Source organism: Pocillopora verrucosa, chromosome 8 (genome assembly GCF_036669915.1).
Source record: "Pocillopora verrucosa isolate sample1 chromosome 8, ASM3666991v2, whole genome shotgun sequence".
In the NCBI taxonomy this organism is placed as follows: domain Eukaryota; kingdom Metazoa; phylum Cnidaria; class Anthozoa; order Scleractinia; family Pocilloporidae; genus Pocillopora; species Pocillopora verrucosa.
The window spans coordinates 20,299,664-20,327,661 of NC_089319.1; the positions used below are offsets into that span (position 1 = coordinate 20,299,664).

The following is a 27,998-nucleotide window of genomic DNA, read 5'->3' on the forward strand; positions in this document are numbered from 1 at the left end:
TTCCAAGGAAATTCTGAAAACCTCGGTGAATGAGCCGGCCCCTTCCATAAATATTATCATCATTGTCATGAATTTGGCAATGACTGATTTAAAAATAAAAAATAAAACATAACAGAACAACACACAAAATAAAGCCTGACAGCCGGCACCCTCTCTACCCCCATCAAAAGTCCCAAAATGTGTGGGATACAAAATGAGGATCATACATGAAGTTCATAAAGAAAAAATTAACTTTACAGAACGCGGTGTCAGCAGAAGATTAGCAGAGGATTGTCCGAATCCGTGGGGGGAGAGTTTGGAATTTTTATACGAATACCTTAGTTTAATTTTAGGAAGATGTCCTCTATATCAAACCGTGCAGAGTCCATGCGGCAATATTTCAACCACGAGGCAAAATATCTAGGTAAACAAAAGGCGAATCCTTTCCACAAGACCAAGAATCCACAGGTTAGTTGCTTCAAATGTATCCATGGAAAGTTTGATTTAAACCTGAGTCAAATATATTACGAAAATTTTCGTTTCTAATTAGGCCACAAAGAAAAATATTTTTGGAATGGTATGACAGAAGATGCTTTACTATATGCATTTTGAAATCACTGATGATCCTTGCAATTTGATTGGCTCTCAGTGATGCGATTAAATCACTAACCGCCCCTCTTTATGCTCTAAATCGCATCTTTTTCCCAGGCCATGAGACAGTTCTACGTAATCAATCAAATCCCAAGAAAATGAGCGATAGCTCTTGCAACTTTTTACAAACCAGCTTAATATATATACAGGATCAATATAATATTTTTACAGACTAATAGACTTGCAACTGAATTTCGCAATTCCTAAATAGATGTAATTTAGTGGTAATTGAACTTTTTGTTATGCTATTTTGTTGTACGCATGATTTCAAGATCAAACGAGTATGCAATGGGAGTAATCACGCTTATGATTTAAGGCCAAATTGCACTTTACTCAGTTCAATAACCATTATTTCTGAGCTGTACCCATACTGATATATCCCAATTTACACTCAAAATTATGTGATTACATATACAAATTGCACTCTACTCAGTTCAATTACCATCATATTGGATGCTAAAATCATACGTGGTGTGGAGGGTTGGATCAAGGTGCTTGGTGACATTTTTTGAGCAGAGGTAGTATCTGAAATCTGTTGGTTCTTTTGCTTAAGAATTACATTGTTACCAGCTGATGGGATTCCTGAATTAAAGCATAAATCAGTGCTATTTATGTGTGAATCACCCTGCTGAGAGCCAACTAAAGATCACGAATAGATTCAAAGTGGATGTAATGAATAATTTTGAAATCAAAACCACTGAGGTTTTTAAGATCCCCATTATAACTCAGATGTAGAATATTGATAGATATAAATGTTTGCTGTAAATTTTTTTCCTTCAGGGAATCATCAACATGGGTACAAGTGAAAACACAATGACATATGATTTGCTGAAAGCTAAGGTATATTGGGTGTGAATTTATCAACCTGCCGACTCTACTCTCCTGCCTTAAGGTTGGGTTTCACTCATGATGGGGTCCGAGACGGTCAGAGTTGTAATCAGGAGCACAGAACAATGTGATCCAGTGAAAATCAAACTGACAGTATAGAAAGAAAATTGTTGATGCTGCTTACGACTCTGTTGCTTATGATTCAGTGAGAACTTGGTTGTTGTAGTCCTAAGCTTAAGACTGGGAGGGCCTGAGAACTGGTATTGTAATTGGTTGGTTCTCCAACTTCTGTTTGCGACTCCAACAATCTAGTGTTCACTGGAATTTTAAGTGTTGGAGGCATAAATGGAATCAGAATTCAATTCTTCACACTCTCTTCCTTACATTTCTTATAATGTGCAGCCAATTTCATGCTAACATAAGAGTAGAAAGCCCTATTTGTATGACCAGCAATTCATAGAAGCATGCAGTGCATCTTGAGATCAAGAGCACCCAAAACATGTTTGTCCAAGTTTTTTGATCTTCAGAATTGCTTACAACCTTGAAAGAAAAAGAAAGTTAATAGATTTACTTACTAGGTACTAAGAACCTCTTTTAAAAACTTCAGATATGATAGAGTTCTCTTCAAAATTGCTCGCCATCTGAGGATAAAAATCTCATTTCTTTGACCACAATAGAGTCAGCTGGTCTATTTGCTTATATGAAGTGAATTCCACAGACTTCCTACAACCTTCAATTCTGATGGATAAGTTTGGACTGTTACCAAAATCAAATTTCTTTTTTTCAGTTTGATGAAAAAGAGTCTCGCACTTTGCTTCCAGAGCATGCACAATATATTTGTGGAGAAGGATTAGAGAGGTAAAGATTGATTAAAATTATAAAGTTGTTTGAGTTTGAGTGCTCTTATTAGTATTTTTTTTTTCTTCTGTTAATCTGTAAGTAAAAGTTGAAATTTATTTCTAGGTTGTCCTCATTTTAAGTTACCTAGAATTAAATTAAAAAGAATTTTATGCAGAGATGTATAATAAGATTATTTAACAATTATTCCATGAGTGCGCATTGGATATGAGATGGTAAATGTATGGAGTTGGCTATATGCAACAAGTGCAAATTGAATAGATGTTTTTATTAATTTTCATTACATCTTGAATGTTTGGATTTTTGGAGCCCTTTTTTTTTTTCAGCTGCACAACAATTGACGTAATGCATTTCTGATAACTGAAGTTGAGTGAACCAATCACAACACTAGAAATGCAATATTCAGAGTTGAATACTTAAAAATTTTTTCTTATCTGATAGTTACGTTACTTACTTATTATCAAATAGTGTGACTTCTATCAGGTTTCAAATGTCAACCCTACATGACTACAATCCAGCCTTACATATGTTATCTCTCTTTTCCCTTTTTTACCAGTTTTAGAGAAGCAATCGCAGATTTTCTCAATGACCATATGAAGCCTGTGGAGCCTATTCTTCCAGAAAATGTATGTAAAATCATGGATAGATATAAGACTGAAATTGCCAGTACCATCATTAATAGTGAGCATAAATTTTCCTGTTGGGAATAGAGTAAATTCACCACAATCATACACAAACATGAAAATTTTCCTCGATCCTCGAAGTGACTACTGCTTTACTTACAGTGGTTGCTCACATCCCACTGATTTACCAATAGTGCCTGCTCACATACTGCTTTTACCAATCATCTTGTGAGGTTTACATGTAAGGATTTAATCTTTAATTCCCAAGATCTGACTGTTTATTCTCCCCTCTACCTGCTACACATTTCCTTGCTAATAAATCACAAGAATTAGGTGTCAGATCAATACTACTAACTTCTACCTGATAAGTTTGAGAATTCTCATAACATGTTGGCTGAATAATGTGTGGATTTTATAGGGAGAAGTTACATGTTAATCAGTTATGGGAGTTAAAGGTTTATTAAAGGAATGTGCTCAATTAAGTTTGCTCACATCTGAATTTTGTTGAACCAGTTGGCCTTCGGAGATATGTGAAACTTTGTAATATTGTTTTTGTTTTCAGTTGATTGTTTCTAATGGATGTACACCACTAGTTGATACTCTGGCCTTTTCACTTGCTGATGAAGGAGGTATTTCAATTTGTATGTATTATTAATATTTTAAGTACAGGCAACAGTAACAACAGCAAACTTTACTTTTACTCTTTATAATATACTCTTTCTCGTTCGTCCTATTTGTAGTTACAAAAACTGTAATACAGTAAATGGTTTGAACCCAGGGTAACATGGAATAGTGTGGTCTGATTGTCTGCTGGGGTGAGCGTAGTCCTGAGAAAGACTGTTGTTGTGGTGACTGATGTTTTGACAACCTGAGTGGAAGTCATCATGAGAGTTGAGTGAATAGTTGTTGTCAGTTGAATGTCAACAATGACTGACAAGAACTCATTCAACTGACAACTGACAACAATTCACTTGACTTTGTTAATGACTTCCACCCAGGTTGTTGAAATGTCAGTCACCACTACTGACAACATTCCTCCTCAGGACTACACTCACCTCGACAATCAAACTACACTATTACAAAAACTGTAATAATAAAATTAAGGCCAATCTTCCTGGAATAATTACAGTGTGTAGGAGATCCAGGTAACCTATGTGTACACTAAACGATGCATGGGATATGAATGCCTAAGATATAATTGCACTTGATAGGATTTGTAACAAAGAACTAAATTTCTTTAAGTGATATTTAATTTTGAAAGTGTGACAGAAGCTACTCAGTCAATCCTCACTTGTTTCTAGAGGTCAGTTTCTCTTGTAGTTGCTGATTGTGAACTAGTCGCGGTAAAATTAAAAAAATAATGCATTCTATTTTTGTATTTGCACTGTGATCCAACAGAGGGTTTGCTGATCCCGTCTCCATTTTATGGATCATTTCTCCTGGATTTGCAGTCAAGATCAAGAGTGATACCTTTTCCAGTTGAACTTTCTAGTAAGGTTGGTGTCCTAACATATCAACTGGGTTTCTTGCAAGTTGACTTGGTGCTGTAGTTAGCAAAGACTTCTTAATTACTACCAATAGTACTTTCTCAATAACAGTATTGATCTCAGGAATCAAGGCAGGAACTGTATGATGACTTCTTTCATTTTATGTCTTAGATTGGTCCAGGAGAGACACAGCCGTTTGAACTTACTGTAGCAAGACTAGAATCTGCTTTAAAGAAAGCATCAGAGCAGGTACTCCTTTACTGAGAAGTTGTAGTTAATCACATATGCATAAAAGTAGAGTTGGAGAAATTTTTCACAAGAAATCACTTTTGATGCAGCGGGTCAGAAGTTAGTATTTAGCAGGTCAAAATCTAAAATACTTTGGCTTTGCTCTTAGAGATTTTCAGTGCTTGGATTTAGGGAAAAATGCCAAATTTTGACCTCAATCAAATTGAAAATTCTCCAAGATGCCGATTCATGAACAACGAATCAAAAGAGCAAATTTCAATCTGAGTTGAAAGGGATGCAGATTGCTCCTCATTTTTTTAACAACAAGGTGTCTATATTCACAAATTATTTTGCTGATCTTCCTAACAGGGTGTGAAAATCCGTGGACTACTACTGTGCAACCCAAACAACCCCCTGGGCAATATCTACTCCAAAGAACTCTTACAAGAATGTCTGAATTTTGCTTCCAGGTGAGGAAAGACGCGGTTTACTCTCACTTACTGCTAAAGGACACTGTAACAGCCAACCAGTTATTTTTTAGAGATTTATTAATTACTGTAGCAAGTCACAGAAAAGCTGGTGTTTTGCTCATCGTTGGGGCAGAGTAGGGGACTCTGGTTTGCGAGCGTATAAATGAAGTATAGATGTATATTGTTGGGCTTAGTCAGTACCTGAACAACTGCGCACCTACCCCTCCCCTGACCCAACAACAGTCAACTGATGACAAGGTTGCGTTAATTTTAGGTTAGGGGAGGGGTAACTGCGCAGTTGCGCAGGTACAAACACTAATTCACTTAACTTCACTCAAGAACTGAATAGGATATTGCGAATTGCGAAGGTCACAAAAAGGAAAGGAACACAGTTGCGAGTGGAATCACAACGATCATTGAAATGGGAACAAACTATTTCTAATTTATTGGGAAAATGAAACCGATGTTAAAAAATTCCTTAGATTTCCTTCTTTGTTGGAGTATGAAAGCTTACTTGTGATTTCTTTACTGTTTTAGACATTCTCTACATGTCATCGTAGACGAGATATACATGATGTGCGGATACAGAGAAGGTTGTTCTGTGACAAATGTGATGAGTTTAAAAAAGTGAGTCACTTGTGCAGGGTTTTTCTCTTGATACGATATTTTTTCGCTGCTGGTGGCTTTCATCGGTGTCTTTGCTAAGAATTTACATGATTTGGCTGCATCCCCAAACACGATTTTCGGTATGTTAACTTTCTCCTCTCTCTTTTCGGGGCCATTGTGTTGAATTCTTGTTCGAGGCACTTTACTTTCACAACGCTTCTCTCTCACCAAACCGTAGTATCAAAATGTTAGGAAACGGAGCATTGTTGGGGACTGGTTAGGGAAACCTAGGATTAGCTAGTCTGGACGCAATAAGGTCTTAGGCTTGTGGTTTCCAGTTGAGGAGACAATCAAGTAAGCGTTTTTTTTGTATTGATGTGGATCATTCTTCAATCGAGTGTCGAAAGTAATGCGGGATTGCATTGGTTTTACTTTACTTTGCTCTGTGATTGGAAAACTCGCGTCATCCTCACAACTAATAAAATGTAAACTGGAAACCATCGCAACTCGGTCATTTGCGTTTTCCCGCGCTTCAAGCAGTTTGCTTGTTTTCACTCCGAGTTCTCATTGGCTAATGTTTGTGTAAAAGTTTTTTCTGACTGGTCATTGGGATTACTTTTATTTGGTTTTATGTCGCTCAATTGAAAATTGCACTGAGTATACGGGTAAATAATCGACCTCGAGTGTCTGTTCTTTTCTTGCAGCATTCCAGACAAGGAGATGGTTCACGTCCTGTGGGGCTTTAGTAAGGTAGTGTGAATTGAATGGCGAATTCGTACATGTAACGGGTTGTTTTGAACCTCAAACACCAGATAAGAAACAGAAACGGCCAAAAGAGAATAGAAAAACATTTTTTTGCGAAATGACTGAATGAGAGGGACTAGAACTGAAAACCCATTTGTGTTTGATATCGTTTGATATTGTAATGACTCCAGAGCATGCGCTGAGTGTAACCGGTTTCAAGCGTGGGAAAACAAGTAGCAAGTGGCAGGCGCGGAAAATTGCGAATTTGGTGTCTAGCGCGGGAAAAGCAGGTAAGCGGTAAAAAGCGCGGGAAAAGCATGTAAGCAGTAAAAAGCGCGGGAATAACTAAGTGTTTGGTTATAACTTGAAACCAGTTTCAAGCGCGGGAAAAATGGGAAGCAGTAAGGGAGTGCAAGAATAATGTGAACTGGTTCTGAGGAAAGACCTCTATGCATGTTCATCGGAATCTTTCGTACGCACCTACATTCGCCCTCACTGATTTGACTGTTATAAATTTGTAGGATTTTGGAATATCTGGATTTCGCTGCGGTGTTCTTCACACGTTAAACAAAGAACTTTTCAGACTCATAAGTTCAGGATATCAAATATTCCATGATATATCAGCCCAAACACAGGCAAGTTATGGTTACTGAATCAATTCTCTGTTATTTGGAATGACGAGTAAAGACACTATCTTGATTTAAGTGATATATTAGTTCGCCAAAAATACCATGAATTTACCTGAAAATACCAACTTACAAAGATGGGACAACACTAGTAAGGTGGAGATAAACTTTGATGAGGATAGATGGTTCAGACTATTATGAGTAGCAAAAGTTGTTAGCACACATCCCCTTTAGTTTGTAGGTGGATGACAACCGTCCCCTCGACATCATAAACAGAAATCTTGTAATTCGTCCCCAATCATTTTCTTGGAAGTTCCCCCTTATCCCTTAACAATGTTGCAAGGAACTAATGAGCACTTTGTTTCCAAAGGGCAACATTGAAATGGGAGAGGGGAAGATAGATGAAAGTTATAGGGAAAAGGACGCCAAGACTTTTTTCACACATTGTAACTTATACAACAACAAACTTGAACTTTGTATAAAACTTGCCGTTCACTAGAGGAGATAACCTTTTGGTAATATTCGCTCCAAAGTTTTTTTAAGTTCACCCAAAGGCAAGGTTCTTGTGTTTTTTCCTCTTTTATGATTATCTACGTTTTAAGCTGTTACAGTTTTGACCAGTTGCTCAGTAGAGCCTTGGGCGAGTGTTGTAAAACCAAAATCAAACTATCAGAACAGCCAATCAGAACATATCTCAGTACCTCGCTTTCCACTAATGCTATGATGTAACCTTTTCCTTAGGTTCTCCTTACAAATCTCATCAAGGATAAAGGTCAGTACGTTGCTATTTGATTGGGCAGGGGTGGGGATTTTTTTCGAGTTAATAACGAACGTATAATAACAACAGTCCTACCCAAACCGTTTAAGGTTTGACGTTTTTTACATGTCATTCCCGCAGCCTCATGCTTGGTATGAGAATTGTGCATGCACAGCACTTTAAATTATGTGAAAGGAAACGAAAGAGGGAAATTAGTGTATTTCTTTCCGAAGTAAAACATGAAAAGAGAGCAAAACTCTTAGTTTGAAGCAAATTAAAGGTGTGATTCTAATTTTTTTTATTCGTATGGTTTACAGAATGGTTAGATAAAACGTTTTTCCCAACAAATAGACAACGGCTTCGAAATGCTTACAAGATGGCTTATGATGCTCTTGAAGAAGTTGGTATTCCGTTCCTCCCCGGAGAATGTGGACTGTTTATATGGGTCGACTTTAGGGAGGTATACACATTGACTAATACAATTTATTAAAACATCGTGTGATTTATTTAAAAATAGGCCATCTTACAGTTGTGTTCTTAGTTGCCAAGCCTTTGTTTTTGAGTGAGGCTGAAGGTGACCACGTTGTGATAGAGACCAGTATCTCGTTAGTTTGATGACAAAGTAATTTACATGTGAAAAGCAGTAACGTTTGTATCATAACAAGGTCAACCTTAGCCTCACTCCTGTTCAAAGGCTTGGCAACCAAGCACGCAACTGTAAAATGGACTGTTGGTTCATGCAGAGCGTGGATGCCCGCTGGAAGTTTAGAGAACAGGAATACTTATTATTGTACTGTCTCTTTATCTTTTAGCTACTTCTAACATCATCTTTTGAAGATGAAATGCACTTGTTAGACTGCATGATAACACATGGTGTATTCATCTTTCCTGGGTCATATTTTCGTTGTCCAGAACCCGGTTGGTTTAGAATAATATTCGCCATGGAGACGGATATTCTTCAACTAGGTGAGCTTGTTGTAAGTGACTATCTGTCGCCTGGATGAAGAGAGACAAGACAGGAAATAACAATATAAAAAGCTATGTCGCTTTTGTGTGTATTCTAATATACATTAATTGGAACAGTTATTGAATCTAAGGGAAGAGAGAGTGACGGTTTTCTAAACGAACTAACGCAGCCCTCCCGAGAAGTATTCAGCACATTGCATTAATGGAGTATTATTTCATTTTCTCATGGAGTTTTCTTTTTTTGCACCCACATTAGCATACCCCGCCGCGTTCCAGTTTCTACAGAATAAAGGTGCTGGGTGTATTGCTATTCCACTTGAATGGCATGCTGTTCTATCGCAGGTTATCCCCGAGGGAATTGTTAGTAGTCGCCTAGAATATTCTGGCACTGTAAGTGTGTTGACCCTTGGGCGTGAATTCGGGCCAGTCAAGGCAGATTCCCACATGCCAATCGTCTGCCAGCTTTGTCCTCGCCATGATAATCCTCTGAATAAAACTTTGATTAGCTTAGCAGAAAGCTCTATAAAAGAGTCTTAGAGGCGCAACTAAGTAAAGAAGTTGGTGGCAATTGCGCGCACTACTGCTCTCAAGATGCCTTGCCTGCTGGCGAAGATTGTTTCACCTACACACTTTAATACTAAATAACTCCTCTTACTTAGGTTTAAGCAGAATTCAGCAAACTGTGAGGGAGGTCCGCGCTGGTCTGGCTTCGAAGCAGGATGAGAGAGCTGCCCTTGCTCAGAGAGAAGAAAGTACTAGCTTCGTAGAAAGCGAGAATGGTGAAAGTCTCGAGGATTTACTTCGAACATTACACCAGCAAATACAAAACAGTGACTGGCTGAAGGAAAATACCGCTGAAAAGTGGATGGAGGAAAATCCTGAACTGGCTAAAGCCTTTTTAAAGCAAAACGACGAGAAATAACAAGCTAAATGATTTTATTAAATTGCCAGAAAACCGCCAGATAAGTTTTCCTTTCAGAAAGTTACCAAACGATATCTTCAGGGAGGGATAGGTGGAGAATCTATAATCAAGAGCAATGGTTACCTTTCGACATAAACAACGAGCAGTCTCATCTTTCTGGCGAAATCCGTCAAGTAAGTAAAAAAAATCAGCGAAAAAATAAATTGATGTTAGCGCGGAATTCCCAGGGTGAGATATGACGCGCGAACATCCATTTTTGTTGAATTTTTTTGCCTCGCGCGACGTATTTCGCCTTAAAGGCGCTGCTCGTGGTCTTCTTTTGACACGGCTGTACAAGTCAATGCGAATATCTCTCTTTCACAAAAGAGAGCAACTGAATTTTATTGAAATCATTTTCTCACTTATTTCACAAACCCTGCCGAAGGACAGAGAGGAAAATGACCGGCAAGTTGTTTGTGATGACAATCCACAATAAGAAACTCACACAGTCAAAGATAACTCACTTCAAAGTGGACAAATGTACAGGAAAATCACATCACACTTATAAGTATTTACAATATGAATGATCTTGTACCAAGTTGATATGAGCATTGACAAATACATAATCGTATGTAAAACATAATAAATAGAATAATTTGAGAAACTAGTTTTACTAGTTTACTGAACAATAAGGCACCTGGTACTTCATTTTCACACAAGGCAACTAATAAAAAGAAAATAGCTTATGTTCACGGGCATAAATATGTTTAGGGTCCCGACTGACGTGTCATTTTAGCCCGAGCCATCTAACGAGGTTCAAAATGACTCTGGGAAGGGCCCAAAACATATTTACGCCCGCGAAAATAAGCTGTATTGCTGTAATTATCAATTTGGAGGGCGTTGTGATGTTACGGCATACTGGAAAATGTTGAACATCTCGACGTTTGCTATCAGCTGATTGTACACTAATACGAAAGCAACAATGAAGTATTGCAGTTTTCTCATGATCTATGCACGTCCTTGTGGATACACCACAATAGAAGAGACTGTGTTGCAAGGAAAACGACAACACCTCACTAGGAGTGTATCAACTACGATCAAGAACCGCTTGCCTTTGTTTCGAAAACGAAAACATTTGGATTGGCACAGAACAAGAGATGTGTTGTGCTATTTTCATGTAGGGTTGATTTGAGGATCGCTTGCTGTTTGGCTTTTTGCCGTTTGAAAACGTCAAGCTTTAATTTACTGCCTACAAGATGACCCCCACCATTGTGCGGGATTCTGCTTCAAGGCAGTCGGGTATAACTGGGGTAGATATGTTATCTGTCTTCAACACCGTAACTAGTTTTACTACTTCACAAAACGACCCAGAATGAACTACATGTACATTAAATGTTCAGTTGAGCAGTCAGTTGTTGTCTTATGCCAGTTCATAATACTTGTGAGTTCTGGGATCAAAGTAACAGTTCAAACATGGATCATAAAGTAAATCCAACTCCTCTTCATCTGCTGTGTTGTGGTCCATGCTACAGCTTGGATTACGACTTCTTGGTGGTGATAGGGCAGCTGAAAGAGCCTCCTGTTGGCCAGCTGTAAAACAAATAATTGTTTTGAGGAAGCATGCATCTTTAACCATCATAGTGGTTTAAATAAAAGCCTGTCAGTGCCAGTCTATTACCACCTACAAGACCTTGTACCGCTGTATGATTAGCCTAGGTGCAGGTTCGTGTTTGGGTTTTTCCTTTCAGTCCCTTTTGCTGGTACAACTGTCTGTTATGCCATTGGCAATCACTTATGGAAAAGTTAGTGAAACTCCTGCATCACATCTCTCCTTAAGAACTCTACAACTTACCAGTAACATTTTGAAAATGATAAATCTGGCCGTGTAAAATAAACAAGAGTGTTAAGTGTTGATTACAGGACAGGATTGCAATAACTAGAGATCTCAAACAGTGCAGAACTTTAGCCGTAGATTTATTCCAACCTGACTGACAGTTTTTTATTATAATGAGAAATAAATGAGTGAACCATATGCATGAGTACAATGTACAAAGCATACCTCCCCTGTGTCACTGACAGAAAAAAAATAACATTTTTAACTCTCATGAGTGACCAAAAGAGAATTTCTCTTTTCAATACTAATACAACATCAAGCAGACAAGTGATGAGAATAACCATTCAAGGAAAACATGAATTAGCAGATTTTTAGTTGACCCTGTACCTGACATCAAAACAATTATATAGCAGACAGTAAGGAGAATAACTAATAAGATCATGTGAATGAAAAGGCAAGGGCAGAATAACATCTCGTTACTATAGATCACTGCCATCTCAAGAGGAGTGTTTTACTTACCAGTGCTCCGTTTTTGACTGGGTAGTACAATTGGTGGACTGAATGCATTTGAATACTCCCTTGGATCCATCGGTAATGTGGCTGTAAGATCTGGCTCTGGTCCTGGGTGCTAATAAGTGCAAAACACATGTTACAACAGTTCAAACTACTACTTTCCTTTTAGATTAAAAGTAAAACTGATGAGATAAAGAAGACAGAAAAAAATTTTTGGTTAGGGTTGGGCCAAACAGAACAACCAAAATTTGAAAACATTTCATTCCTTTCCTCATGTTGTTATCCTTTTGTTGTCACATGATGCTTTCCTGCCACTTTTATGTGTTTTTCACATAGGTAATGTAAAATATAAATGCTACTCCAGGGACACATCTCTCCCAAGGGTGAACCAGACTCTAGGCTTAGGAAATACATATTTATTTCACTGTACATTTAGGTGGAGTTGATGAGTGAAGTGAATAAGATGAAGCATCATTCTAAAAGATGTTGACTAAATAACCCACCAGAACTTGCAGTATCAATTTTTTTTTTCCTTTGGCAAACCCCACCCCAGTTGCCCACCCTAGAAATTTCAGTTTGCTTCAATGTCCAACATCCAATTCCAGTTGTGGCACAGTTTTATTGTAGATAGTTTCTTAACTCCATCAATACCCTAACCTTTCAGGATGTTTTGTGGTATGGGCCTCTAAAAACTGTCTTCAACTTATCCGGTCACACTGGATTAATAGCTAGTATGTGCAGCAATTCATGTGAGCATTAATTTACCACAGACACTACAGATTTGAAATTTTCAGAATGGAAGCTCTAATTCTTGACAAATTCAATCCCACCTCCTCCTTGCCAAACTAACACCATTTTACTAACCCTCATTTCATCTAAATAGCGGTGTATCCTCCTGTCAGGGGGAGGTGGTCCTTTCCATGTACTGTATGTTGTATCATCACTAGAATCACTAAGGGAATCCCCCCCATCATTAACAATGATGTCTTCAGAACCAGTTCCACTACTATTCAAGTGTTCTCTAAATATTCCGCTATCATGTCCAAAAGAGCTGTTAAATGATCTATCCAAGGATTTGTCTAACATGTTGTTACTCATGGCAGATGTGTCAAATCGCCAAGAACTTGCATCTGATTGAACATTCCGCCACGAGTTTGCATCAGATTGGTAATTCCTTGCATCATATGGCTTTGCATTGCTTTTGCGTGGTGAAGGAATCTTAAGTAAGAAAAAAAGAGAGAGAAAAAAATTAAAAGACTACAATTATAACAATTCCATACTTTCTGTCATATCAAATCACCATTTTGAAGCCAATTAATCAATGCCTGAGCCCTGCCCAGAAAAAAAAAATATCTGTATTCTTTTTATAGTGTACAACCTAAATGTAGTCACTGTATTCATGTGCAGAAGTGGCATGTACTGACAGAAATACCTCTCTAATAACTCCAAATATGTCTTATTTTTTAATACCAGATCTGTCCAACCTTGTCTCATCCTTGGTTGAACAAAACATAAAAATTGTCAGATGTCTCATTTATGTCTTAACTGTTTTCACTTAATTTCATGCCCTATTTTCTGGGCAGAAAAATTACATGTCTCTTATATATTTGGCAAATAGTTGTCAACTGTAAAGTCTGGTTAAGATATGTGTCAATTTTGATGAAACACTATGCAATAACCAAAAGATTTACTGATATACAGGCTAGCTGAAGAATGACCTCTTTTAGTTAATCTTTCACTTGGATTTCATTTAAGTCTTCACTCACCTCCTTCAACAAGCTACTTCTGATACTCATTCTCAAGATCTGTGAATTTGACAAAGGATCAGGCTCAGGGCTTGGTAATGGACTTTCCAGAGGGCTCAATTTTGATCCTCTTGAGCTGCACCTTGAATTTCCACTTGCTTTCAAAAAGTTCTGTAAATCATCTTCCTCAGCTGAACTTTCTCCAGAAGCTTTGTAGAAGTCGTCATCATACTCTGATCTATCACTGCCTTTCCGCAATCGATTCTGTGATTTATTTGTTAGGTCTTTAGAATCCACAGATTCTTGTAATGAAATTTTAATCTCTGGCTTTTCTTCAGCAGGTGTCATACCTGGAATATAATCTGAAGTTTTACGTGGTCGACCCCGAGGTGATCTGGGTGCGGATCTAGGTCTAGATGAGAAAGTGAAAAGAGACTCTTTTTCAATTTTTGTCGTCGGTGCTGTCTGTTCTTGTGAATTAGCAGGATCAGTATTGGCATTGCCATTTTGATCCCTATCAGGAATTGTTATTGACAGTTTTTTAAAGCTTGCTGCTAGGCTACTATCATCGCCTGACATCTTCAGTGAATTCTCACTTTGTGATCTAGAAATAGACTCCTGATCATCAGAGACATTGTCCTTTGAAGTGGAGGAACCATTCACACCATTCTTAACAGTATTGCTTGTGTTATCCTTGTCAGTATTATTTGTGTTATCCCCATTGCGAACTTTGGAACTTCCAGGATGTTTGATTCTCAATGGCCTTCTCCGTGTCTTCCCACCTGAGCCAGTTCTTGGTGGTCTGGGTTGCATTGTTGTTTGAGTAGCTTCCACCTCTAACTGGCTACTGGAAGATTCTGATTGAAAATAAGTAGCATCTGATAAAGACCTCTGGTATGGAAGTCTATGAGTTAGTCCACTACTTTCACGTCCACTTTCAGGCTCAAGCGCAGGTGAAACAGATGTTAACTGAAGGATTGAGCCACTGTGATTTAATCCTGAAGAAGATCGGCCACCTGCAGAAGATGCTCCTCCTTCACGAGAAGACTTTCTTGCATGTTTAGGAATAACAACTTTTGAGCCAAATGCAATATGTGTGGGTTGTTCTTCTGGTTTGTGTCCTGACACATCAGCTTCAGTAAGGATTGGTGTTGAAGGCGGAGGGAGGCCAGCTCTCTCTCTTGCTTTGATTTCTGCCTGTAATATCTTGGTCATATTGATGACCTTGAAGAAAAAATACAACAAATTTGTTTTCATAGGATGAGGAAAATTTAATCCTACCAAAGAAGGAAAAAAATTTTTTATACCTCAATCTTGAAATCAAAGCTGTTGCAAGATGTATTTACTTAGTCATCAATTTATCTAAAACCGAAACATCAAGTACTTGCTGAAAGGCATTTTAATTTATGAAATCACATTTATTGAAAATATTTATGGAGTGCTGACCATAACTGCCTTACATGTAACATTGGCTGAAAGTAACGAGATACACCAAGATTTTTTTTTCCCAAAATATATCAGCATGTGAACCTAATAATAGTAACAGACTCTGTGGCTCAGTGGTTGAGAAATTCAGAGTGCAAAGGCTTTGATTCCTTATGGGAACTCAGAATTTTTCTCTATCCCTGGTTTGTGACAAGGCGATAAGTCATCCCTTTTCAAATATAAAATAACCATTTCAAAAACAAAATGTAAAAATACCACCAGCAGTTAAATCACGTCTAACACATTTCTAATCAGCAAGACATAATTCACAAAACAAGGTGTAAAAATGAAGCAAGGGAGATAATTACCGTCGATAAATTAATTATGGTCCAAACCACAGGAGCAGTCCAACATGAATAGGTTTAATAGCGCTTTCAGTCACCGCATATTAAACGTTAATACAAGTATATTACAGTAAGCCTGCACTGAACCAGCTACGTAAACAAAAAGAATAAAAATAAAACAGTACTCATACCTGTGTGTAATAAAGGATGTCTGGTGAAGTCGACAGCTGAAGTGATTTGGGTATATTGTCTGACTCTCCGCTGTTTGTATTCTCGCAATTGTAGAGTTCATCGTCGTCCGTAGTATCTAACGGTTGCAACTTCATTGTGAAGATTTTCCTTAAACGACAACTCGCAGAAATTGTCAAGTTTTCCAGAGCATTAAAAGACTCTCCCTTGAACGTTTCTCCTACCAGTGATCGTAGATCAAAACAAAGATTTAACCAGACACCAAGGCGAAGGATGTTAAGGGGAAATCGCGCGTGAAGTTGTGTTATAGTGATTTCTCTGTGATTTGAGGAGAGCAGAATGCGACGTTTGTTGTTTCCAGAGCTGTCTGAAACACCAAACTCTAAAGAAAACGAGTGCCCCAGTGGCACATATAATTGCAAAACCAAATACCGCTGTGTAAGTCCTAACGATTGCTTCTCGTCTTTAGGTAAGCTCATTTTCGTTGTGGTTGTCTCGCCCTCCAAAATGTAAACAAAACTCTTTACGTCCTTATCGTAAACTTTGTTTTTGGTTGAAGCACTTCCACTCAGCCTCCATTTTGCGACCGGGTCTCGTCCTTGAGCACTGAAAACTTCCACGTAAGAGCCACCCTATTTACACGAATCGAAAGAGAAATAACTAAACGTTACAGTAATCAAGCTTGGTTTGAAAAATATGTAACTATGCAAGCTAACCGATTTGGCCGCACTCTGCTAATTTACTTACTTGAAACTCATGCTTAAACATTTTTTGCCGCCACAAACAAGAATCTCTAAGCGAAATATTTCAAAATAGTCGAAATTTGAAGATAAGGGTTAATCCGTCGAGGAGACTTCGTTAAAAACGCGAAAAAGGTTCTTTGCTGCCGTTCAAATTCGTCGCCATCATTAATCGACCCAGAGCCTCGTTTCTTTACATCTATTCTCGTTCCCAGACCTGAACTACTCTCTCGGCCGGTAGGACCTTGGCACAGGAAGTGACGCTCTTCTGAATTCTTGAGACCTAATAAATTTTTAGATTTTTGTTCACGTTTACTGTTAAGAGCAAAGATAAACATGACCAAATAATCTTGAACTGGAGTGTCTTTGTTAAATTTATCATGAAACGGATGGACGCTGTCATACATACGGAAAGAAAAAGCAAGAAATATCCGGAGTTCTCCAAGTACTACAAGTTTCTTTATTTGGTCTCGTCACGCAATCCTAAATTTCCCACATATAAATTTGGTTTTTGATTAAAAAAAAAGCACCAACCTTAAAAAGTTTGTCAGGGGTCTAAGGTTTTCTCTCCAAAGAGTGTTGCGTGACGGAAATACCGAGACTAAACCCTGGAAACCATAGAAAGCCATAAAAAATCCTCTAATTTCTCTTCCTTTGTCTTAATCTCAAGTATCTCCCCTATCACCCTGTTCTAGTGGCTATCTAGGATCGGGGGAGAAGGCAAGACCAGTAAATTTACGCCTCCATCCACACCCCCACCCCCACCTCGTCAGATTCTTAGACCAGCTCTAATGCGAAATCGAGGCTAGCCTAACTCACGTGTGAGCGCCGGAAAACACTGATTCTTTGTGAATGTCACCAAGAGAAATATATTGGCGATGGAAAAAGCAAAAAATGTCCTGGAAAGAGTTGTTTTGAATGGTGATCCGAATTTAGATTTGTCTTCTTTGGATCTTGACTCTTTGCCGTGTGATATTCTATCTAAAACACTCCGTCATGTCACCATTTTGAACGTCGATTACAATGATTTGAAATACTTACCAAACGAGATTTCTGTCTTATTTTCATTGAAAGAACTATCCGCTACGGGTAACCAGCTGAAAGAACTTCCGTATACTATGGTAGAGCTAAAAAAACTGGAATCACTTCACCTAAACGAGAACTGCTTACACGAAGTGCCTGCCTTTTTAGCGCAGCTGCAGCATTTGCAAATTCTGGACGCCATTGGCAATGGAATCGAATCCTGGAAGGAGGGACTTGCGGAATGTCTGTCGGAACTGCGGCTGGATGAGAATAACCTGACAACCCTACCCGAGTCTTTCAGTCGTATGAGGAATCTAAAGGTAATGGAGTTGGGAGATAACAATCTGACAAGCTTGCCAGAGGATATAGGTGCACTGAGCAAGCTAGAAATCTTAAACTTAAGCCATAACAACTTGTCTAATCTACCACACTCACTGGGAGACCTACTTAATTTAAAGATGTTTGACCTAAGTGGTAACAAGATTGAAAATCTACCAGAAAAATTTCATTCTGCCAACACCATAGAAAATCTCTTTATTGACAATAACTATCTGAAGTCCTTGCCTGCTTGGTTTGGACAGTTGAGTCACATCAAGAATCTAGGAATAGCGGACAATGAGTTGTCAGGAAATCCTCTTCCAGATTCCTTTGGAACTGCATCTGGAAAGACATTGAAAACTTTGGATCTTTCTGCAAACAACATCTCAAACTTACCAGAAACTATAGGGGACTTAAAGAAGCTGGAGAAGCTGAAGCTTGGAAGTACAATTTGTGAACTGGAAAGAAGGGCATTTCAAAATGGAAACTGGCTTTTAACACTGCCAAGTAGCTTTGGATGGATGTTGAACCTACAGAAGTTGTATTTAGATGAGAATCAGTTAGTGGAGTTGCCAGAAAACTTTGGTTATCTAGAAAATTTGGAATGGGTTGATTTTGGTCAAAATCGTCTGCAAAGACTGCCTCCCTCATTTTGTTCCCTGTCTAAGCTTTGGTACCTTCAGCTGTCTCAAAACTACCTAAAAACTCTTCCTGATGATTTTGGCAATCTTACTAGTCTGATTGAATTAAGGTTGAACAACAACTACCTTACAGAGCTCCCCAGTTCATTTGCAAATTTGACTAAACTTCAAACTCTTGATTTGTTCCACAATGAACTCACAAAGATTCCTAAAGAACTGTTGAATCTTAAGATGCTCTTGAGACTGGACTTGGATAAAAATAAATTTAAACTGAAAGCATGGAAAGTCCCAAAGTTGACAAAGCAAGTTAAATATCCAGACAGAGATCCGAGCTTGAAAGAAGACTGGCGTGGAAAGGTGAGGGAGGATTATATCGACACTGGTGAGGTGAAAACTATTGAGATACTTAATGATGTCAATGATGCAAGTGAAGATGACTCTGATGAGGATGATGTTGATGGCCTAAGTTATAGTGAAGCAGCTTTAGAATATGCCATGAAAAGAAGTTTGTCTATTTGGAAGTCACATGAAGGTGGGTACTTTCAGAATTGGCTTTGGATCATGTTCAATTCTCAGATCTAGAGCTTATTTGTGCAAAGTCCTGATCACTTAACCCTTTCACTCCCAAGATCTCATCAGTAATTCTCCTTGCTGTCTGCCATACAATCTTTACAAGGTTACTTTGGAGAATTTGGTATTTGATCTAGTAAATTTTGTGATAATCCCCTCAGTGATATTTTCTTTTTATCATCCCTCGTCTGCTTGATATTGTAAGGAGAAATTATGTCTTTGTCACTCATGAGAGTTAAAGGGTTAACAGAACTGAAGCAATGTTTTTAATTCTAAATCGTGGGGCAGGTTTTAGCTCAAAAACCTTTCCATTTATTTTTGTTTCCTGATATCTGTATTGTTACCCTTAAATAACTTTTAATGTGCTCTTTTTGATTTGGAACATGGTAAACACAAAACAATTTTGTAGGACCAGTAACTCCAGGACTTAACCCTTTGACTGCAAAGATTGACTAGCATCTAATTTCTCCTTACAATATCACCCCTGAGTCAAACATTAAGGTCATGAGAATAAAGGAAATGATCAGCAACTAAAGAACCTCTTGAATGTTCAACAAATTCCTCTTGGCAGCACCCTAGGAAATGTGTAGAGAACAGTATGGAGAATATGCATACTGATGTTAGGGTGTAAAGGATTATGGGAAATGAGCTTCTAATATCACCTTTAGAGCTTTTATATCCTACATATTCCTTTCCTGTACCCCTTCCTCCTTCTTCTTTTGTCCAATCTGTCCCCCAGCCCCCCCTCCCTCTTTACCTTTGAGGCATTTTATCCACTTATTAAATTATTTAAATTAACCTTTTTTTTTCTCTTTGCAACAGGCCCAGATGAGAGAGAGGTTCGTGATAGAGAACAAACTACAAGAGGGTTAATTCCCAAGTTTCCCTCAAAATACCAACCTCAGGAGACGGAGACCATTGTTGAACTTTCTAAAACCATTTATACGGAAATTTTTGAAGATGCCGATGATTTATCTGAGAATGAGTCCAATATGAGAAGTCTAGCTCAGTTGGAAGACCATACAGACACAAAAAATGCGAGCATCAACGATCTATCAAATGGAGCTCTCTTAGAAGGACCTCAGCAAGATGGACCTCAGTCAAGAGGGTCTCTGTCAGATGGGCCATTGCCAAGTGCACTGGACACAGTTGAGGACTGGGATAAGGAGATTGAAGATTCCTTGGCTTACAATCTTGTACTGGAAACGTTTAAGCAAAGGAGTTATAACAAAGTTAATTTTCAAAACCAACTGCAAAACTTGCTTTACTCCTATCCTCCTGCATCCCAGGCCTTCACCAAGACAGCAAACTATGAATCAGCTGTTTACTCATTCCCTGCACCACATCTGTGCAGTGATCAGGTGTCTTGCTCCTTAGATGCTGGGCAGTTTGATGATGCTGATGAGGAGGTGCTTGCTAAATTGTGAGTCTTGTTTAAGATACATCTTGTTTGAAGTTTTAGCCAATATCATCAGTTATGCTCTGAACCTCAGAGGTTTAGTATCACATTTGTTGTGTTACATTTGTAAATTTTAGATGGAATGAATTAGCTATTCCTTTTTTCTTTTTCTGTGTATTTTTTGTTGTACAACTGTAAGGTAAATAAATCCTAGTTGATAGAGCAGATTATTTCTACTAACTCATAGTTTTGTTTTTTACCTAACATTGTGGTTAAACTAGAGCAACCATGTTGATGTATTTTTCATAACGGCAGTTTAGAGAGTTTAGTTGCGAGTCTGTCGTTGAAATAATGATTAAATTCTCTCTCCCAATTATCCATGTGGTTTTTTTTTTCATCTCCCTTACGAGACCCCACGCAAGGACCTAAAGAACCTCTTTTTGTCTCAGTAGAGTCGGTCTCGTGCCTGTTGTACACAATTTTCGGACGCGTGTATACACGCGCGCAAGTGAGGGAAACTAACCTAAATTGTTTTTAGCAGGAAATTTAGTGTTAACAACTGAGTTGAAAACGCAAATTGACTACCGTAAAGAGTTTAAAGGCTGTCGTTTCGAGCGTTGGCTTTGTTACCTCCCCTCTGATTTACATTTTCAACTAAGTTGTTAACACTAGATTACCAGCTATACTCTCCCACCGACGCAGCACCTCAGTTTCTTTAGAAACTTACCCCCTTTATAAATTGTTTTTAAACAGGCACCGGAACACAATTTGTAGCAAAAGGAAGTATCTTTTGTTTCTTTCTTTCTTTTCCATACACCAAGACTTTTAACAAGTAATTTAGGCTGTCTGTGATACACTGTTCATCCTGAATGCGCATTTTTTTCACGCGAAATTTCAGTTTCGTACCCCGTGGTCACGTTCTCCTGGGGAGAGGGTGGTGTGACCTCTGAGAACGAGATGGACGTAATATGCGCTAGCGGCTTCAGCATCATAAATTACCTATATTCTTGGAATACAGAAATACACTGACGAATTGTAGTTAGTCTCCATTATACGCGGATAGAGAGCTATTCACCCATTTTTGGGAACGGGGGGAACTCATTTACTGTGGGGGGTGAGAAATGCCCTTTAGTTTTTATTTGCGAATATAAAGCACCTTTCTAAAATGTGAAAATTTGAAATCCTGGTTGTCTGAGGTTTCTTAACTCAAAATTTACATACAAATAATTTTGTTCTCGCGTGCTATGATTTTCATTCCTTCATTTTTTTAACCACCTGGTCTTTTTGTTTGTTTTCTTTTTTCCTTTTGTTTTTGTGCCTTTTACTTTTTTGTATGGAAAGTTGATCGTGACTGACTCTTAAAATAGAAGTGACATGTGACGTCTCCTTTGAATTTTGGAAACTGTTTCTTTTCATAAATCAGGTGATAAATTTGGAAACAACGTTACTGTTGTAAAACAGTTGTCGGTTAACATTGCTTGCTTGCGTTTGTTTTTCCATGGAACGACTCGACCGTGTTGTCTTGTGGCATATTGCAAGTTTCCTCGATCCTGCAGATATTGCGCATTTCCGAGGAACTTGTCGGAGGTTGTACTCATTGCTGCCCCAGGTTACTGTGAGTAAAGATCTGTGGGAAGGAAATGACTTTCATATCACACACTGGTGTCCTGAAAAGTACTTCGACGGACCAATACTCGTGGGTAATTTGCTTAAGCTAGAATTGTCGGTTGTGTGGAAGGACCAAGGCTGGGGGAACAAAAAAGGAGAGCTGTTCGCCTATTTGATGAGACCAAGTCGCACAGGAGAACCAGTTAAGATTGCCGAACACAGAAGATTGTTTGGCATCGCAGACCATTGCCAAACGAAACCAAATACAGAGATCGGTAGAGAGTCCGCTATTGTGGCCAAGTCGAAGAAAGGGGATTTTTGCAGATTTATGAGAGTCGCTGGCGGTGGAGGAGGACATGAACTGTTCGTAAATAAATTTCAGGTCAAGGCTACAATATGTGAAGTGGAGTGTTAAACTTAGTTTATTTGAAAAGTTTGATCAATTCAAAACGAGTGAACATATAACTGGTATTCATCGCTTTAAAGACAATTCGCATTAGAGGGGCGGTATTTGAACTATATTTTTTAGTGGTCAATGTGATTGTCAAAAGGTATCCAATTCAAACTGAGACTCAGAGAGGGAAAAAATCCCAGGGATTAAGAATATTCTCTAGTCATGACCACTGTTTTCTTTCAAGATCAACTGAGTTCCTGAATTGAATAATACGACCAAGTTAGCCTGAAGCTAGCCAAACATGAATTTATAACCAAAATTAAAAAAAAAACATTGAGATAAATAGTTAAATGCGTATGTAAAAACTGAAACAAAATGGACGTTTTAACCTAGGAGCAATGATTATTATTATGAATTATCTAAAACGGGCTGCCAAACCGAAATTGATTTTCAAAAGCCCCCCTCTGAATCAGGGTTGATATCAACCGGAGACTTGTTGAATTTTTTTTTCGCCTGTAAATCAATAATTAATGTAATTTAAATTAAACCATACTTATCAAATTTGAGGTATTTTTCTCTTGAGTTTTAACACAGTTTTAAAAAATCAATAACAGGACTTTGATTCATCCGGCCTGTAATCAAACTTCTCACTGAAAATTTAGACTCTGATAACTTTAATGATGATGATAACGTTAACAGACTGTTACCGTAATTTCCGGCCGTTTACCCGCACGGCCGATTACCCGCACCGGCCGATTATTGCATGCGGCGAAAAAGAAAGTCAACAGATTACCCGCACTGGTGGATAACCCGCACGTTATATTATTCAACTTTTTGATGGCGAAGACGTGACATTAAGGTGCTACATTTCAGTCTTTTAATAGTTGTCTGATCTAACTTTCGAAAACTTGAAAGCTTCTTTGTCGAGTTTAAAGGTCAAGGAAATTCAGACGCGTGCACAGTTCTGTGTCAATATTAGCATGTTCTTTATTAATAAAATTATACAGTTAAAACACTAGCGGCCCATGCCCAAATCTCAACGTTTCATGGTTGACAGAATGCGAATTTGTGGCCACATTTTGTGCGAGCGATCGTTCAGCGCCATGTTGATTCGTTGAAAGAAAGCTGGGTGAATGTTAAAACTTGAATTATTAAGTACTGTCGGCGATTTCTGAAAGAACTAGATATCTCCGGTTCTATTGGGTCTATCAAGTCCCATAAAACGGGAAAATTCTCTTTAGCTCAAGCTAGTGTTAAATGGAAATTTGTTGTTGATGCTCCGGATATCTTTGGATTATTTTTGTCACCATCAAGGTTTTGTTTTCACGCGTGCCGATAGCAGTTTGTTCGTCACGCAACTAATTATGCGTGAAATAAACTCGAGTCGGCATCATGTTTTCGTGCCGCTTTGTGGCACTCTTACTACAGTAAAATTCATTTGAGAGGTGGAAACGCATGAAGGTGAGAATTTTTTTCAATTCAACTACCAGTAGATTTTAAAATTGTCACATTACCCGCACCTCCCTGTTACCCGCAGTGGCGCGCGTTTGACGCAAAATCAACAGATTACCCGCGGGTAAACGGCCGGAAATTACTGTAAGCGTAGAAAACAAATTATGTCCCGACCTCACCTCCCCGCGGGGTACAACCCATAGGTTCTGTGGCGTGACTATGTCGCGTGACGGATTTGATTAAAAGAACTATATTTTAGTAACATTAACATTTCTTGGCCAAAATAACCAAAACAAAGCTTGTTTCCTTTGGTGGTATAAAAAGCTGTTCTATTTCATGTTCGTTGTTATATTTCATTATGATTTTTTTATCGAAATACAAGCTTAAGTTTTTAGTGATAATTATCATTCACATCCGTTTTAAGTTTCGCTGTCGTTTCTGGAAGTCAGCAGCTGCTAGAACTTAAGACAAGGCGGAAGGATTGACAGTGAAACAGTGGAGAAGGCCGAGTAACGTAGCTGTTTAAAACTACAGTCGGTTAAAGACATCGTTTGTTTACACAGGACATGTAATAGGATGCATTCAATGCTGCCTGAAGTCGTGACCGAGTATCAGTGGAAAGGAGAGGATTTTCACATCTTTGGTCCGAGAGGTGGTCACTGGGCTCCTGAACATTATTTTGACGGACCAGTACTCCCGGGTAACGCGATAAAACTAGAATCGTCTGTGCTATGGGAAGATCAAGGTTTTGGGAACAGGAAAGGAGAATTGTTCGTCCATTTAATGCGACCAAGTCGTACAGGAAAACCCCTCCAGATAGCAGAACACCGACAGTTGTTTGGTATCGCAGAGCACTACGATAAGACGGCACATAAAGTGCTTGGTAGAGAAGATCCCATCATAGCTAAGTCAAGAAAAGGTGATTTCTATCGATTTATGAGGAATGCTGGTGGCGGGGGAGGCCATCAACTGAAAGTTAAAAACTTCAGAATCAAGGCTACACTTTGCGAAGTCAAGAGTTGAAATGATCGAGTTTCACTAAATAAACTGGTGGGCCTTTTGCTTAAAACTCTGACTCACATATCGAAGAATTTGTACTTCATGAGACAACCTTTCCTGATTAGTCCTGATTACAGTAATTTTTTTTATTATAACCTCTAAACTTGCATGGTTTGGATTTTCATGAGTGAAGCATGTATTGGGTATTTGTCTCTAGAGTTTCATCTCATCTTTATTTATGTTATGTTCTATATCAAAACAGGCAAAATTGAAAGACAGCAAATTGTGGTGCATGGAGCTGTGACAATGGAAAGCAACAACGAAATAAAAAGTTATACTTTAGCACTGTGGGTTGGCTGAATCATGTTTTGATTTTGGTCTGGCATAAATGAGAATCGCAATGAACTGAACCATGAACCATGAACAATGTACCAGGCCAAGTTTAGGAGTCAAATGAAACATTGAAGACAGTGGGGATGGTGAGTACTCTCACCACTGCCCCAGACACATTTAAGGTGGCCTCATGTTGAGGCTGAGTGGCTCTGTGGGCCCTTAACTGTCATTGCCATTTCCCTTCATTGCTTATAGCAGTCACTTCAGTAATACTAGGGAGAGTAGAAGCACTTCCTTCTCCCCAAGAGTTTGGTCAGTCTAATTAAATAAGGGGTGTAAGTTTCCAAAGAAACTGAGGTGCTGCATCAGTGGGGTGTATAACTAGATAATTTGGTTTTTAGAGTTTCTAAAGGTGACTTTTCAGGTATTTTCTCCTAATTAACCTATCAATATCATGGCACCCCTCCAAGAAGAATGGTACTGTGACAAAAGAAGTTTTCTATAAAATACACAACACAAACAAGTGACACAGCCTACTCAAACCCACATCAATCAATCTGGGGTCTGAGGTGTTAGACATCAAGCTAGCTGGTAATTCTTACGAAGATTGCCAGAGTATGCAATTGAGTGTAGCTGTAACGTAGTTTAATTGTAAATAAACACTCTTCTTTGTTAGCAGAAATATATTTGCACTACCATAACATATGAAAATAAGCTCTGTTAAATTAACTGATCATGAAACTCGGAAAGCTGTGAATACTTTGACTTGATTCTGACAGATGGATCGAGATTACCAGCTATACTCTCCCACCGACGCAGCACCTCAGTTTCTTTAGAAACTTACCCCCTTTATAAATTGTTTTTAAACAGGCATCGGAACACAATTTGCAGCAAAAGGAAGTATCTTTTGTTTCTTTCTTGTTCATACACCAAGACTTTTAACAAGCAATTTAGGCTGCCTGTGATACACTGTGCATCCTGAATGCGCATTTTTTCACGCGAAATTTCAGTTTCGTACCCCGTGGTCACGTTCTCCTGGGGAGGGGGTGGTGTGACCTCTGAGAACAAGATGGACGTAATATGCGCTAGCGGTTTCAGCATCATAAAATACCTATATTCTTGGAATACAGAAACACACTGACGAATTATAGTTAGTCTCCATTTTACGCGGACAGAGAGCTATTCATCCATTTTTGGGAGCGGGGGGAACCCATTTACTTTGAGGGGTGGGAAATGCCCTTTAGTTCTTATTTGCGAATATAAAGCACCTTTCTAAAATGTGAAAATTTGAAATCCTGGTTGTCTGAGGTTTCTTAACTCAAAATTTACATACAAATAATTTTGCCCTCGCATGCTATGATTTTCATTCCTTCATTTTTTTTATCCACTTGGTCTTTTTGTTTGTTTTCTTTTTTCCTTTTGTTTTTGTGCCTTTTACTTTTTTGTATGGAAAATTGATCGTGACTGACTCTTCAAATAGAAGTGACATTTGACGTCTCCTTTGAATTGGAAACTGTTTGTTGTATAAATCAGGAGATAAATTTGGAAACAACGTTACTGTTGCAAAGCAGTTGTCGGTTAACATTGCTTGCTTGCGTTTGTTATTCCATGGAACGACTCGACCGTGTTTTCTTGTGGCATATTGCAAGTTTCCTCGATCCTGCAGATATTGCGCATTTCCGAGGAACTTGTCGGAGGTTGTACTCATTGCTGCCCAAGGTTACTGTGACTAAAGATCTGTGGGAAGGAAATGACTTTCATATCCACGGTTCACGTGAAGGCCACTGGTGTCCTGAAAAGTACTTCGACGGACCAATACTCGCAGGTAATTTGCTGAAGCTAGAACTTTCGGTTGTGTGGAAGGACCAAGGCTGGGGGAACAAAAAAGGAGAGCTGTTCGCCTATTTGATGAGACCAAGTCGTACAGGAGAACCAGTTAAGATTGCCGAACACAGAAGATTGTTTGGCATCGCAGACCATTGCCAAACGAAACCGAATGCAGAGATCGGTAGAGAGTACGCTATTGTGGCCAAGTCGAAGAAAGGAGATTTTTGCAGATTTATGAGAAACGCTGGCGGTGGAGGAGGACATGAACTGTTCGTAAATAAATTTCAGGTCAAGGCTACAATATGTGAAGTGGAGTGTGAAACTTAGTTTATTTGAAAATTTTGATCAATTCAAAACGAGCGAACATATAACTGGTATTCATCGCTTTGAAGACAACTCGCATCAGAGGAGCGGTATTTGAAAAATATTTTTTAGTTGTCAATGTGATTTTCAAAGGGTATCCGATTCAAACTCAGAGACTCAGAGAGGGAAAAAATCCCAGGGATTAAGAATATTCTCTAGTCATGACCACTGCCTTCTTTCAAGACCAACTGAGTTCCTGAATTGAATAATACGACCAAGCTAGCCTTAAACTAGCCTTAAGCTAGCCAAACCTGAATTTATAACCAAAATTAAAAAAAAAAACAATGAGATAAAAAGTAAAATGAGTATGTAAAAACTGAAACAAAACGCACGTTTTAACCGAGGAGCAATGATTCTTGTTACGAATTATCTAAAACGGGCTGCCAAACCGAAATTGATTTTCAAAAATTTTCAAAAGCCCCCTCTGAATCAGAGTTGATATCAACCGGAGACATGTTGAATTTTTTTTTTTTACGTTTGTAGATCAATAATTAATGTAATTTGTAAAAACTATACTTATCAAATTTGAGGTATTTTTCTCTTGAATTTTAACGCAG

General features: G+C 38.5%; 6 protein-coding genes across 6 annotated transcripts; 5 read left to right on the forward strand and 1 right to left on the reverse strand.

The window, feature by feature from the left end:
- Positions 1 to 237: 237 nt before the first annotated feature.
- LOC131774008 (1-aminocyclopropane-1-carboxylate synthase-like protein 1) lies at positions 238 to 10,388 on the forward strand. Its single transcript, XM_059090011.2, has 15 exons — positions 238 to 447; positions 1,411 to 1,470; positions 2,246 to 2,316; positions 2,873 to 2,942; positions 3,502 to 3,568; positions 4,338 to 4,435; positions 4,598 to 4,675; positions 5,024 to 5,124; positions 5,662 to 5,751; positions 6,435 to 6,480; positions 6,996 to 7,109; positions 7,842 to 7,872; positions 8,175 to 8,317; positions 8,670 to 8,823; positions 9,483 to 10,388. Exons 1-15 carry the CDS (start codon positions 337 to 339, stop codon positions 9,743 to 9,745), a joined length of 1,497 nt encoding a protein of 498 aa, XP_058945994.2. The 5' UTR covers positions 238 to 336; the 3' UTR covers positions 9,746 to 10,388.
- On the reverse strand, positions 10,087 to 16,692 carry LOC131774007 (protein CFAP20DC-like). The gene is made up of 6 exons (XM_059090010.2): positions 16,522 to 16,692; positions 15,777 to 16,406; positions 13,838 to 15,040; positions 12,936 to 13,289; positions 12,078 to 12,186; positions 10,087 to 11,314 (listed from the first exon to the last, which is right to left on the reverse strand). The coding sequence occupies exons 1-6, from the start codon at positions 16,540 to 16,542 to the stop codon at positions 11,145 to 11,147; spliced, it is 2,487 nt and encodes an 828-aa protein (XP_058945993.2). The 5' UTR covers positions 16,543 to 16,692; the 3' UTR covers positions 10,087 to 11,144.
- A 656-nt stretch (positions 16,693 to 17,348) lies between these two features.
- On the forward strand, positions 17,349 to 20,816 carry LOC131774013 (leucine-rich repeat protein soc-2). Its single transcript, XM_059090019.2, has 2 exons — positions 17,349 to 19,028; positions 19,889 to 20,816. Exons 1-2 carry the CDS (start codon positions 17,393 to 17,395, stop codon positions 20,491 to 20,493), a joined length of 2,241 nt encoding a protein of 746 aa, XP_058946002.1. The 5' UTR covers positions 17,349 to 17,392; the 3' UTR covers positions 20,494 to 20,816.
- A 1,072-nt stretch (positions 20,817 to 21,888) lies between these two features.
- Positions 21,889 to 22,993, forward strand: LOC131774046 (uncharacterized). Its single transcript, XM_059090058.2, has one exon. The coding sequence runs from the start codon at positions 21,964 to 21,966 to the stop codon at positions 22,486 to 22,488; it is 525 nt and encodes a 174-aa protein (XP_058946041.2). The 5' UTR covers positions 21,889 to 21,963; the 3' UTR covers positions 22,489 to 22,993.
- Positions 22,994 to 23,922: 929 nt separating this feature from the next.
- Positions 23,923 to 25,048, forward strand: LOC131774056 (uncharacterized). The gene is made up of 2 exons (XM_066171218.1): positions 23,923 to 23,928; positions 24,454 to 25,048. The coding sequence occupies exons 1-2, from the start codon at positions 23,923 to 23,925 to the stop codon at positions 24,940 to 24,942; spliced, it is 495 nt and encodes a 164-aa protein (XP_066027315.1). The 3' UTR covers positions 24,943 to 25,048.
- Positions 25,049 to 26,801: 1,753 nt separating this feature from the next.
- LOC131774065 (uncharacterized) lies at positions 26,802 to 27,700 on the forward strand. The gene has a single exon (XM_059090076.2). It carries the CDS (start codon positions 26,860 to 26,862, stop codon positions 27,403 to 27,405), a length of 546 nt encoding a protein of 181 aa, XP_058946059.1. The 5' UTR covers positions 26,802 to 26,859; the 3' UTR covers positions 27,406 to 27,700.
- The last annotated feature ends 298 nt before the right edge of the window (positions 27,701 to 27,998 follow it).